Raw genomic sequence first — 14,460 nt, 5'->3', positions numbered from 1 at the left:
CGTGTCAGCAGAAATGGAGACTCATCAGAGCAGCAACGTTTCTCCAATCTTCTATTGTCCAGTTTTGGTGAGTCTGTGTGAATTGTAGCCTCAGTTTCCTGTTCTTAGCTGACAGGAGCGACACCCGGTGTGCTCTTCTGCTGCTGTAGCCCATCCGCCTCAAGGTTGGACGTGTTGTGTGTTCAGAGATGCTCTTCTGCAGAGCTCGGTTGTAGCGAGTGCTTATTTGAGTTACTGTTGCCTTTCTATCAGCTGGAACCAGTCTGGCCATTCTCCTCTGACCTCTAACCTCATTAACAAGGCATTTGCGCCCACAGAACTGCCGCTCACTGGATATTTCCTCTTTGTCGGAGCATTCTCTGTAAACCCTAGAGATGGCAGTGCGTGATAATATCAGCAGTTCAGCAGTTTCTGAAATACTCAGAGCAGCACGTCTGGCAGCAACAACCATGGCACGTTCAAAGTCTCTTAAATCCCCTTTCTTCCCCATTCTGATGCTCGCTTGGAACTGCAGCAGATCATCTTGACCATGTCTACATGCCTAAATGCATTGAGTTGCTGCCATGTGATTGGCTGATTAAACATTTGCGATAGCGAGCAGTTGGAGAGGTGTACCTAATAAAGTGGCCAGTAAGTGTAAATCATTATCAGGATGTGAGATGACTTGCATTGTGATATGTGACTTTTGCAGATTTTATAAACGAGTTGGACCATGATAAACTCTTACCTTCTTCTTCTTGCTGGGCTGGTCCATCTTGGCCTGCAGGAAGTCTATGAGTTTGGTCTGCTGAGAGATGGTTCCCTCCATTTTCACCTTCTCATGTGAGTAAACAGCCTGATCAGAGAAGAAAGGAGACCAACGTGAAGATTGAGACCTGCTGAAGTCACTATATTAACGCTAAAAACTGCATTATTAAAGTAGTCATGAAATCAAATCTAGCCGTAGTGATGTTGTTAGCTCTCATCGCTAGTTTAGTGCTGAACAATTCATCTGTGCATGTCATTAACACAAAACAATAGTTTGCTCTTGTAATCTTTAACTGAAATCTGAAACTGCACTTCCTGCTTGTTTTCAGTTCAATTCTCAGATTAGGTCTTTCTGAGGTATTAGGCGTGGCCAACATACTTAACCTCGCCCCTCTGGCTGTCAGATTGACATCAAACAGACATGGGGAGGAGGAGGAGTCTCCTCATCTTTCTGAATGAAACACCTACTTTACTACATCCAATCAGCTTGCAGTAGAAAAAAAAACAAGCCACGCCCTCCTCTCCGAAAGCTGCTTTTTAATTAATTATTCGCCTTGCTGTGAAAGTATAATTGATCAAATATCTCTCATGTGTTTTAATGGAGTGTTTAATATAGAGATATTTGCTCAGCACATTTCTAATCATAATAGTGTTAAAAACTCATCTCTAATAACCGATTTATTTTCTCTTTGCCATGATAACAGCACATGATATTTGACTACTGTAGATATTTTTCAAGAGACTAGTATTCAGTGACATTTAAAGGCTTAACTAGGTTAATTAGGGTAAAGGAAAAATTATTATTATTATTATTTTCTCAGAGAAGGGATTGAGACTGTTAACACAGTCTTCACTTTGTATGATATAATACAGATTTCTGGCATAATTGATCTTTTTCTGTATATACATTACATTGTACAAATCCTAATATCCAATAATAATAACATTACCATTCATAATCATAATCAAAATTACATCTAGATGAATTATATAACTGTGTTTGTGCAGACCTGCACGTCATTATCAGACTCAACCAATCACAGTGAGTTTGGGGAGGGGCTATCTGTCTTACAGACCAATGACAGAAGATGATGTTAGTAAATGATGCAGTTGAGTATGATGACTTCAAGCATCTCCTCTTTATATTTGTCTTGTTACAGTAACATCATCACATGTCTTCTCTCAGCAGCTCTCAGTTTGGAATCTTGGATGCAATTTTCTGATTAGTGACATACTTATGCTGCTTTATTGTCAGGGTTCTGCCACTCTGGTCTTGTTCATTCTTGTTTTGGTGGCAGAGTCCAGACACCAGTCCTGTCTTGTGTTGTGTTGTGCTCGACTTGAGTGTTCTTGGGTCGAGCACTGCTTTTCTGTCATTGTGTGTGTCTCTGTACGAGTGCCATTTGTGAGCATGTTTGGACCATGCGTGTTCCTGCTTGACGCGTGTTTCTGTGTTGTCAATGAACACGCGATTAATGAGTTTCTCATTAGCTGCGTGTTCTTGTCCTGTTTTACGTGAGCACATGGCTTGTGTTGTCTCTTTGTGTCATGTGCTCTCCCCTGTCTATTATCTAGTCTATTATCTTTTTCCTTTTATTATAAATAAAAACCCAAATTATATCTGCACTTGAGTCCTCGCTTTTTTTACCCTCCAACCGGACGTGACATTTATAGGCTGTTTGGCGTGTGTGTGTGTGTGAGAGACCTGTATGTTCTCCAGCTGGTACTCCAGGTCGGTTCTCTCAGTCTTCAGCAGGTCTGTCTGGTCCAGGGCGTCCTGCAAACCCTGCGTCAGCCTGAAGATGTGAGTCTTCTGCAGGTCCATCTGCTGCTGCAGCTTCCCTTGCTGAAACAAACACATTCACACAGATCTCTGATTCCAAGACTACAAAATAAAATCTCTCATCAGATTATATCATCATAAAAAACTGAAAAGTGTGTTTGATTTCTCCAAAATTTTCAACAGGACCATTTTATTTAGCATTTTAAGTCCATGAATGCAAACATTGCAAAAAAAAAAAACCTACATAAATCAATGCAACCTTTATCCAACAATTAAAACTGAATAGATTCAGCCAAATCCTCAACTGACGAGAATGAATATGTTAAAAATGCACAATGTAGGAAAACAAAAATGCATTTTTTTCCTGCTTTTTGTCAAAAATGTATTCCTGCACATAACACGCAATTACGCGTTAACATGAAACCAACCCGGTGACGTCAGCCACAGCGACATTCTAAGGTGGCGGCACCCTAGGTCTAAAATCTAAACTAATGCATGCCGTTTTCTGCTAAATGGTTACATTAATAGAGTTTGTTTAATATATTTTCATTCAAGTGGAATCCAATGTACTAAATAAGGTCAACTTGACTGAGTGCTTCATTTCCCCTTTAATGGACTTGACGCTGGTGAATTTTTGACGCTGGCGAATGTTGTAGCAAATACATTGAGTAACCAATGGGTGGCGACAAATAATAATTTAAAAATAATGCCACTGAATCGGTTTTCAAAAATAATGAAACATGAAGTTTTATGTGTGAATTGTGAAATCATTAATTGAAAATGAATATGATCTGTTGTACTGTTAGATTCCTTTATTTAGCATTATCAGCAACAGTAGCAGAGATCTTTTTTTTTATTTTTTTTTATTTTATTGAATATTTTCCTTTTTGTCAGCTGGTTCTTTCTTGATTTTTATTTTTAAGAAAAAGACAGGTACTCAGTTCTCTTTGGTGAACCCAATGGTTTTGGCAGTAATATTTTTGTATAAATAGACAGCAAATTACATTTATCTTATCTCGTTTTTGCTGATCCGAAAAATCATCCGATCTGTGACTTAAAAACCATAGTGTGTGATCCGTTACACCCCTAGGCGACAGTGCTGATCACTCAGCCACCGTGCCGTAGCTTGTGGCTCTTTAGTGTGGTACATAATTTGCTCATGTATTTCATTTATCCTGATGGCCATCAAATTTAGTGGTAAAATCAAAGAATCATGAATGCAGACGAAAAGTCTTGTAGCAAATTAAAACGCTTGGATAAAAACAATTTAAGCCAGTTCATGTCTAGTAGCTCCACACTTGGTGTTTTACCTCCTCCATGAGTCTCTGCTTAAGCTCCCTCTCGGTCTCCAGTTTCTGCTGAAGACTCCTTGCGTTCATTTCCAGCATGGCATGTTTCTTCTCCAGGTCATTGAGCTGAAAACAACACAACACTATGAATAACAACATAAACACAGCCAGAAACCAGTGATGCACTGAATGTTCAGCCACTGAAAACTACTGGCCGAAAATAGTATTCATGTTTTTCAGCTGAAAGAGAAATATGGGCAAAAATATGAACCAAAAACAGGCTGTTATGCACAGTGTGCTGCTGGTTTCAATGTCAATGGGCTTTCACACTTGATGCGGAAAGCTCTGCGCTATGAATCTCATTGATTTCAATGGCTTGTGCTGAGCATTTAATCAGCTAGCTTGTGCGCGGTCATAGCTTTAAAAAAGCTTTATTTGCTCTGTGTATATTTCACTCATGTACACAAAAAATAATCCATGCATTCTCATACGCAAATAGCCTACCGACAAGACATTTCTATTTAGTATGCTTGTTTCAGCTGTTAGTGATAGCTCTATTACGTTGTCATTGTTTACCGTCAATAATATTTTACTGTCAATAAATTGTGGTTATTTTACGGCCTTGTGTTTCTTAAATCACTACAAAAATTATATCAAATTGAGTTTAATTTGTTAACTCTTACAAAATGATTGAATATAATTTAATATAACAATACAGAATTATTTATTACAAAGTACTTTTGATTTTTGGCAAATGCTTCCCAAGTTTTCAACTTCATCCCAGAAATGTGATTTCAGCGCACACACATGCAGAGGTCTGAGCAGCAGAAGGCAGGCCTCTGTTATTCAGTGTGTTCAGCTAATGCTCAGAGACGTGTTCGGGAGCGTTTCATTAACCTCTATCAGCTGTGGAGCTTAATAACAGCTTGTTAAACTCCATATTGGCATGAATATTAATATGGTGGGCTGGAGTGAACAGGACAGTCTGCGGTGCGGTGAGTCTGTGTAACTCACAGAGCACAGAGGCAAAGGGTTTTACAGAGAGGATAATAATTACAGAATTCAGAAAACATTGCTGAAAAAATACATGTGCACAATTGTTTTGTAAAATAAAAACTGTTTGATCATGATGTATTTTTTCAACATATACACATTCTAATCATAATATTTTTAATAACTCGTCTCTAATAACTGATTTATTTTCTCTTTGTCATGATGACAGTAAATAATATTAGACTAGATATTCTTCAAGACACTAGTATTCAGCTTAAAGTGACATTAAAAGGCTTCACTAGGGTAATTAGGGTAAAGTTAGGGTAATAGGTAAGTCATTCTATAACAGTGGTTTGTTCTGGAGATTATCGAAAACTAATATTGCTAAAGGGGCGAATAATATTGACCTTAAAATGGGTTTAATCCAATGTAAAACTGCTTTCATTTTAGTCAAAATAAAACAAATAAGGCTTTCTCCACAGGGAAAAACATTAGAGGAAATACTGTGAACAATTCCTGAATATATTCAACAACGTTTGGGAAATATTACAAGAAGAAAAAATCGTAAACATTTGACTTCAACTGTGTATAACAGTTCTGCTTATTCATAATTAGAGCAGGAATATAAATATGGGGAGGTGGAGTGAATGTGCAGTTGTGGTGTGTGTGTGTGTGTGTGTGTGTGTGTGTGTGTGTGTGTGTGTGTGTGTGTGTGTAACTCACAGTGTCAGACAGACTCTCTGCCTTCAGTCTCTGCTCTTTCAGGGCCTGCTGCAAAGCCACGATCTCAGCTTTGTGTTCCCGAACCGCCAGCTCAACCGCCTGCCGAGACTCAGTGCTGCGCTGGTCTGCTCGCAACCTGAACAAGACACAATTACAGCAAATATACTATTTTGGAGGTTGGTCACAAGGTTATTCCAGATTTATTAATAGCTAACAATTCACAAATTTCCTCTAAATCTCAGTTTGGTTTTAGTTTGCTTTAGGGCTGAACAATATATCATTTAAGCATCAATATCGCAGTATTTATGTAGCGCCGAGGATTTGCGAGACATCACATTTAATTTCCACTGTATGTTTACACATGTGGCAGATTGACAACAAAATAAACTTGAACTTGTCTAGTGACACTGTGGTGTGAATGATGGATATAGTGTTACCGGCTCTGCTTCTCGTTGTGTGAATGATGGATATACAGTTGAAGTCAGAATTATTAGCCCCCCTGAATTATTAGCCTCCCTGTTTATTTTTCCCCCAATTTCTGTTTAACAGAGAGCAGATTTCTTCAGCACATTTCTAATCATAATAGTGTTAATAACTCATCTCTAATAACTGATTTATTTTCTCTGTCATGATGACAGTAAATAATATTAGACTGGATATTCTTCAAGACACTTCTATACAGCTTAAAGTGGCATTTAAAGGCTTAACTAGGGTAATTAGGGTAAAGTTAGAGTAATTAGGCAAGTTATTGTATAATGATGGTTTGTTCTGGAGACTATCAAAAAAAAATAGCTTGAAGGGGCTAATAATATTGACCTTAAAATGGCTTTTAAAAAATTAAAAACTGCTTTTATTCTAGCCGGAATAAAACAAATAAGACTTTCTCCAGAAGAAAAAATATTATCAGACATACTGTGAACATTTCCTCAATCTGTTAAATATCATTTGGTAAATATAAAAAAAAAAAATCAAAGGGGGGGCGAATAATTTTGACTTCAACTGCACAAGTAACCATTCTACTTCTCATTGTGTGAATGATGGATATACGAGTTACCGGTTCTGCTTCTCATTATCCAGCAGTCTCTGCATGTCTCTGGTTCTGCGCTCCGCTTGGCTCTTCTCGTCCTCCAGAGCAGATCTCCAGTTCTCCCACTGCCTCTCCTTCTCCAGCAGCTCATCGTTCAGACTCTCCAGCTCCACCACCTGCTCCTCCAGCATGCTGCAGGTGGTCTTCAGGGTCTCGATGTTCTGCACACACACACACACACACGCACACGCACGCGCACGCGCACGCACACGCACACGCACACGCACACACACACACACACAAGCTAAGTTTCCATCCAACTATTTTTCTGTGCAGTTTGGATATGCATATAAAAACCTGTTGATGGAAATGCCAAGATGCGCATAAAAACAGATGCGTATAACTGAGTAGGAGAAACTTATTAGAGATCATGTGATCTGTGTGAATGGTCAAACCAGCAGGCTGAACACTGTAAAACATCTGAACTGTTGTTTTGGTCATTCTAAAACGCCTTACCCATTTCAGTATTACATATTTAATGAGCTCCAGAACTTGACATGTAGTCTGTGTGGGTCCTAATGCCTCAGTATAGTGATGGGGACTCTATACTGCTCACTGAGCGCCGTCGTTCAGATGAGATGTTAAACCGAGGTTCCGACTCTCTGTGGTTATTAAAAATCCCAGGATGTCCTTCGAAAAAGAGTAGGGGTTTCACCCCAGCATCCTGGCCAAATTTACCCACTGGCCTCTGTCCATCATGGCCTCCTAATCATTCCCATATCATAATTGGCTTCATCACACTGTTTCCTCTCCACTAATCAGCTGGTGTGTGGTGTGTGGTCTGACGCAAAATGGCTGCCATCCTGTCATCCAGGTGGATGCTGCACACTGGAGGTGGACAAGGTGATTCCCCCCCTGTGTTAATCGCTTTGAGTGCCCAGAAATGCGCTATATAAATGTAAGGAATTATTATTACTATTATTATAAGAGCGTCACACCTTCAAACACCACCGTGCGTTCATTGTGATCTGACATTTGTCTTCCGAGGTGAAAGTCATTTATTAAATGAAGAAAAGATTGACGCAGCTCCTCCTAGCACAGCAAATCACAGATTTACTGTGGATATTTGGCGCAAGTTAACCAGAAAGTGACTTTTGTTCTCTTTCACTTTGGAAACCCTTTATTTACACATCCTTTATCTGATATTTTGCAGAAATTTAACTCACATTTTTGGATGGAAACACAGCTAATGAGAGCTGCACTACTGAAGGGCCTGCACACATTGTTACGCCTGTTTCACACATGCTGCAGTCCATAGTTTTTTTTCTGTGCCCTCCGTTAACAGCTTACAGGGGGTACATGCAGGAATCCTAAAGGTAATTTCAATACCATTAAGACTTTTTAAAGGTCTTCTCGGAATATTTTAAGACCTCATCACCACTTCAAGTTCTAATCAGTATCAAACCTTTCACTTAATAAACAGTTGCTAGTAAACAGCTGTAGCTAAACAAATCAATGGAGCACAACCATGCAACAGAACTCGGATAACCGCAGAAGAAACAAAGCTAGAAAGAATAAATTACGTGCTTATTTCAGCGACAGGTTTCAGCCACTGTTTAAACTCGTCTTTTTCTAACCAGGAGTACACAAACGTACATTCTCCCATTTTGCCGTCTGTTTCGCTCTATGGTTACACTACATGTGGATAGCCCCACATCACCTTCCAATGTTTGTTGCAAATTACGTGACATCACCCGGATAGAGGAGCCTTGGCCGGACACACCCTGGCCCGAACCAACAATGTGGATCATGCACGCCGTTGCTAATATTAGGAGGAAAATAAATATATTTATGCCGTTTTGGAGTCAAACACTTTACAAAACACTTGAACAAAATTTAAGAACTCGTAAAAATGGAATTACATTCCATACTTTAATACATTTTAAGGGCCTTAATTTTCTCATAGATTTATCAACTTTCAATACTTTTTTTTAAGACCCCGCGGGCACCCTGTTACAGGATAAATTGCAAAAGCCACAAAATAAATTTGTAAGTTTTTTTTTTTTAATTAGAACACATTTCCACAAAGACATTTTACAAAAAATGAGGTGTGTAAATAAGAGAGTGTGTTTTTAAAAGCAGCTTTTGCATGTCTCCACTGCCATTCATCTTTAGTAATGAGCTCTTTCAAGTTGGGGATCTCCTTGCTCATCCTGATCTTTACCTCCTCCACGGATTTTCAATTTGGTTTGTGTCAGGACACTGGCTGGGCCACTGCACAACATTAATATTTCTGTCTGCTAACCATTTCTTTACCACTTTTGCTGTGTGCTTTGAGTCGTTGTCATGCTGGCCTGATCTTTATACAAATGATATAGAATGTTAATTACCCAACATGCCATGAAAAATGTAGAAGTTCGACATCAAAAAGTCAAACAGTAAACAAAGATGAGTTAGATCATAAAAAAGAAGGTATGTTAACTGTAAATAAGAAATTTAATTGGGAATTTTAATTGGGAATTAATTTAAATTGGGAATGATGGGTAAAATGTTTAATATTGTGGTTCCTAGTTACTTGGTTAACTATGTTTAAATTTTTGTACACAAAAATACAGCTTTGATAAAAAGGAAGAAAAATCTGAAATGACAATAAAAAAATAATGATAATAATTGTAAAAATCATAATGAAAACTTTAACAAAAAACAAACAAAAAAAAAGAATAACCTGTGTTCACGTGGGTTTCCTCTGGGTGCTCCGGTTTCCCCCACAGTCCAAAGACATGCGGTACAGGTGAATTGGGTAGGCTAAATTGTCCATAGTGTATGAGTGTGTGTGTGGATGTTTCCCAGAGATGGGTTGTGGCTAGAGGGGCATCCGCTGCGTAAAAAACTTGCTGGATAAGTTGGCGGTTCATTCCGCTGTGGTGACCCCGGATTAATAAAGGGACTAAACCAACAAGAAAATGAATGAATGAATAAACAATAATAACCAGACTTTCAATGTCTGCAATAGACCTTTTAAAACTCCATGATATTCCAGAAATGCCAGGACCTATTGTAACCCTACTTTTGTTTAGTCTGGAGGTGTTAAACATCAGAGACAACTGTCCCAGTGTGCGAGCCTGTAGAGTACACACCTGCTTCTGGTTGTTGAGGTGCATCTCTCGGTCAGCCACCTCTCTGCGCAGCCGGTCCACATCCTGCGTGAGCTGCAGGCGCTCCTCGCTCTCCAGCGTCAGCTCATCCAGCTGTTTGGACAGGTAGAAGTTCTGTCTGTTCAGCTCTGCGTTCTCCTGCGTGAGCTGCGTCAACTGCTCCTCCAGATCCGTGATCACCTGCAGCATAACACACACTTTTAAACACTTTACAGCAGCATAATAAAACTATTCCAGCACATTACAAGTGTGGAGAATTATATTGATTCATGTTTGAACATTGTCGCATGTCTCCACTGCTATTTTCCCCCAATCATCTTAAGCAAAGAGCTTCAACTCTTCTTAATTGGGTTTAAGTCAGGACTCTGGCTGGGCCACTGCAAAACGTTCATGTTTTTGTCTGCTGATGCTGTGTGCTTCGGGTTGTTGTCGTGCTAACCTAATCTTTACACAAAGATATAACATGTTATTTACCCAACATGTCATAAACCAAATTAGATTTTCAACATCAAAAAGTGATTAAAGCTGAAAGCGCCGTAACGTGAGATTAAGGCCCCGTTTACACTAGTGTGTTTTAGTTTGAAAACGCATAAGTTTTGCTACGGTTACGCCAACCGTCCACACTACGCCGGAGTTCTCGAGCGCCGAAAACAGAGCGTTTTGAAAACGCTGGAGAGGCTGTTTTCATTCTGAAATGCTGCTGCTCCGTCTCAGATGAGCAAAAACGGAGACATCTGAAAACGGAGGCGGGGCTGCAGACGTTCGCCTCTCTGATTGGGGCTTTTCCTCAATACTAAGTAGCCCACACACACAGTTCAGTCGTGCATCCTCTCCTTGTAAGTTCAGACTTCGCAAGTTTGATCAAGGCTGCAGTCTCTTCTTCTCAGTTTGATATGGAAAACAGACTATACCGAGGACACGGGTAAATCTTCTAAGGGAACAGTGTACTGTATAACTTTACACACATCACCTTGGCTACGTTGTTTCACTTTCTCAACAATAAAATGTAAACATGATTTAAGGAACTGCCTATTTTCTTTTTAATATTAGCAACTTAACAGACAGCAGAAATGTTGAGGCGTCGTGCTGCATATATGAGCGTCATCTTCACTGTGTGGATATTTATAACAAAACGGAGCCGATAACAACTGCCTCCTTTTAATTTCAGAGAAAATACGAAACACATCTTCTCTTCTGCTGAATATCAGTTTTAATAATCGATAATGGCCATTATAACATACATTATAACATTATAACATAAGTATAACATACAATAAGTTTATACATTATAGGAAATAAAGGCAAGCGATCAGTCAATATACAGAATAGGCTATACGTGCTTACATTAATCATTAACTTCTTTGCGCTCAGCCAAAACACGTTACCTGAGAACAAGTAATAGATTCCAATGACCAAAGTCAGGGAATATGTCGTTAGATAAAGACAACAAGATGAATGAAATATCACGTTTAATAAATATAGTGAGATTAGATCCAGCAGGAGATGCTTGATGAGAAGTCCGACTAGCAGAGCTCTCATCTGGGTAGATGGGCTGCAGCGCTTGCCTGAGAGTGTGTGTGTGGTCACGTGATGTGCGTTTTCAGCGTTTTGGTGTGGACGGAGAGCAGTTCAGAAACGCTGGGTAAAACGCGAGTGTGGACGCGGATCGTTTTCATTCTAAATCGCCATTTTAAAACTAAAACGCACTAGTGTAAACGGGGCCTAACTATGAGCGTGAGGCTGCAGATTGATTGGCTGTGCTGGATTTGTGTGCCGTGTGAAGTCAGAGCCTGAGCTCTGTGATCAGGGATAAATGAGGCTTTAAGGACGAGACCTCGCTGACAGCAGTTTTCTCCAGTGTATATCGATTCTCTGTTGTGTCACTCGGGCTCTCGGCCAACAGACGACGATACCCACTGTTTAGATCTCTTCTTTCTGTGGCTGTTTTAATCAATAATTTCTCTCTGAGCTCTTTACCTGATCCCTCAGGATACTCAGGCAAAATGTAGAAGCTCAAATCCTGCACTTCTTTCCATCCGTTGTAGTGCATTGGTCAGGATAAATGTCCTCTAATGTCATTTAAGACTTTGAGAAACATTTCAATGTTGATGGTGGTTTTGCAGCCAAACACTTTACATTTACTCACTATTTACTCTCCCATGAGTGCTTCCAAACTGTTATGAATTTCTTTCTTCACACAAAAGAAAATATCCGGAAGAAAGCTGAACACTGGGCACCACTGACTTCCATAGTAGCAAATATTATGAATGTCAATAGTTACAGGTTTCCAACATTTTTCAAAACATCTTCTTTTGTGTTGTAAGATTCCACAATATCAGACCATGAGAACTGTTATGGAATTTCATGAGATTAGATGCAAGACTCCAATGGACTTTCTAATCTGAGAAGTGTTGAAGAAAGCAGCTGTTCAACTGTTCTATTCAAATCACTGTTGACAATAGCTGTTTCAATTCACCTATTTTATTTATTTTGCAAATGCGCATAAAAAAAAACAGTTGAGCGCCATGATGCGCATAAATTTTGAAAATGCGCATAAATAAACGTATGCGCCTAACTGGGTAGGATAAACTTTTTATTCGATAAGGAAAGATGTGCATAAACTGCGATGGAAACACTTTTACCGCACAAACTCCAGCATGTGCATTAAAAAAGGTCATGTGATTTTGTTGAAAGAGATCATGTGATGCTTAAAATGTGTGTGAATGTATAAAACGTCAGGCTGAGCACATTATAAAACATCTGAAATGTTGTTTTGGTCATTATAAAACGCCTTACTGCTTCAGTATTAATGTTATTATATTATTAATGACCTCCAGAATCAAGAGCGCCTGTGCTCCGCGTCTGACACCTTCAAACGCCACTGCGCGCTCATTGCTTGTCAGGATTGTCTTTTTTGAGGATTGATTGAGGCGCATTCATGTAGAAAAGATTGATGCAGCTTCTCCTACTGCAGCAAATGCAGTTTTTACAGTTGATATTTGGCGCCAGTTAATCAGGAAGTGACGATTTTGTTCGCTTTGACACGTTGGATTGAAACGCTGCTTCATTTGCACAACTTTTATGCGATAATCCAGCTTTGCGCATAAAGTTTATTCGCATTTTTGGATGGAAACATAGCTAGTGCAAACACAGGCCGGAAAAACAGAGCTACACTACAGCAGGGGGTAATGCGAGAAAGTCACCCTTCTCCTTTCACCTCAAGCCGCCCTTCTTGACCCTTATGTTACCTTATGATCAGAGCACATTTCAGATGAAATGTTCAGTTTTAATATGGTGTATCTTGCAGCACTATATTCATGTTTGGTGTCATTTTAAATGTCTCTGTGTGATTGGTAAAGTGGTCTTAATTTCACTGGTATATGCTGATTTGGTTTTTGACATTGATAAGATCTTTGCCAGATGCTCTTCCTCCTAAAGCCTAGTTCACACTAGAGGATTTTAAGCCTGATTTGAGCCCGATTTGGAAGTTAACGAGCTCGCCGACGGATCGGGCTGTGATACGGAAGAAATCTGCGGGTGCGCAGTCTTTATGTGTGAACTACTGAACAACGCATCAGCGAGGCTCGCTGACGCGTCACCGACAACTCGCAGACGGAAATCCAACATTCAGCATGCTAAATATTCCAGAGCAGTCGGCCGACTCAACCCCACGTGTGGTCAGATGTAGTGACGAGCTGCAGCCAATGAGAGAGCAGATCAGCATGAGCTGAATGCCTGTGTGCTCAGGAGCTCAACATAAACCTCTGTGATTGGTCAGAATGGGCATCAACGCCCTCGCTTCATTCTGCTCTAACACAGACATGAGAGTAGTCTATATTAACAGTGGAACTAGAATTCTGTAACTATTAGAATTCTGACCGTTCTCATATGAAACGTCATATTATCACATCATATTTACATTCAAAGCTTCTATTGAGATATTAAAATTAAGCTTTGAATGTCTGGCATCATATTTAATGACACTATTACCCTGAAAAATATGATCTTTTTTGGTAATACAGCCTATAAATATGTAGTTAAGATACTAAAACACTTAAAGGTCTTGGCTTTCATTTTCACTTTCAAACAGGAGCTATTTCACGGCACAGAATCTGCTGTTTTGAAAGATATCTGAAGTAAACTGATGTTTTTGCCATCAGAAAGTTTTGTTTATGTTAGCAGGATGTTGCTAGGCAAAAAAATGCACACATATTTAAAGTCAGAGCAAAGACTATCAGACATGCATTCAGTCATTTAGACCAATGTGGTAATTAAAGGTAGAAATGCTCAGTTCTTTACTGTTTTGTAATAATAATAATAATAATCAAAAAAATGTTAGAAAGAAATACACTGATATTTAGAAAACGTCAGGGTGTTATAGATGTTAGTTTTATTTCAAAGAGTTATAAAATTACAAAATAAAAAAATAAAAGCCTTGCAGCTGAGTGATTAATGCGCTGATAAATCAGCTGATTTGACGATGTTTTTAAATGCAACCTTGAAAGCATGAAACGCTGTCAGTGATGTCATCAGCACACAAGCAGCCAATAGTGTTCAGCTTTTTCTGACGACTCCTCCCTCAAATTTTCCTTGGCTGTGGTTTGGTAGCTTGAATGAGCTGTTGGGGAATGAGTTGTTGTCAGATCATGTAGTGTGTGACCCCCCTCTTGTGGATCATTCACGTAGTGTCGCGTAGTGTGAACACCACAGAGATTAAAAGACACAAAGTCAAGTCATGTAGTG

At 39.4% G+C, this 14,460-nt stretch overlaps 2 protein-coding genes across 17 annotated transcripts in view; both read right to left on the bottom strand.

The window, feature by feature from the left end:
* si:ch73-55i23.1 overlaps window positions 1-14,460 on the bottom strand; it is a 782,803-nt gene that overhangs the window by 481,570 nt on the left and 286,773 nt on the right. The gene's annotated exons all lie outside the window — the stretch shown is intronic.
* Window positions 1-14,460, bottom strand: part of cita (citron rho-interacting serine/threonine kinase a) — a 233,759-nt gene that overhangs the window by 51,098 nt on the left and 168,201 nt on the right. For all 16 annotated transcript variants that reach the window (XM_073951757.1, XM_073951760.1, XM_073951763.1 and 13 more), the window contains exons 25-30: window positions 9,700-9,897; window positions 6,590-6,783; window positions 5,536-5,671; window positions 3,841-3,945; window positions 2,453-2,593; window positions 728-835 (exon numbers count right to left, since the gene is read on the bottom strand). In XM_073951757.1, the coding sequence (XP_073807858.1) occupies window positions 728-835; window positions 2,453-2,593; window positions 3,841-3,945; window positions 5,536-5,671; window positions 6,590-6,783; window positions 9,700-9,897 (882 nt within the window). The remainder of the gene's footprint in view (window positions 1-727; window positions 836-2,452; window positions 2,594-3,840; window positions 3,946-5,535; window positions 5,672-6,589; window positions 6,784-9,699; window positions 9,898-14,460) is intronic.

This window comes from Danio rerio, chromosome 5 (assembly GCF_049306965.1).
Source record: "Danio rerio strain Tuebingen ecotype United States chromosome 5, GRCz12tu, whole genome shotgun sequence".
Taxonomy (NCBI): Eukaryota; Metazoa; Chordata; class Actinopteri; order Cypriniformes; family Danionidae; genus Danio; species Danio rerio.
This window is presented reverse-complemented; position numbering and strand designations above follow the sequence as displayed.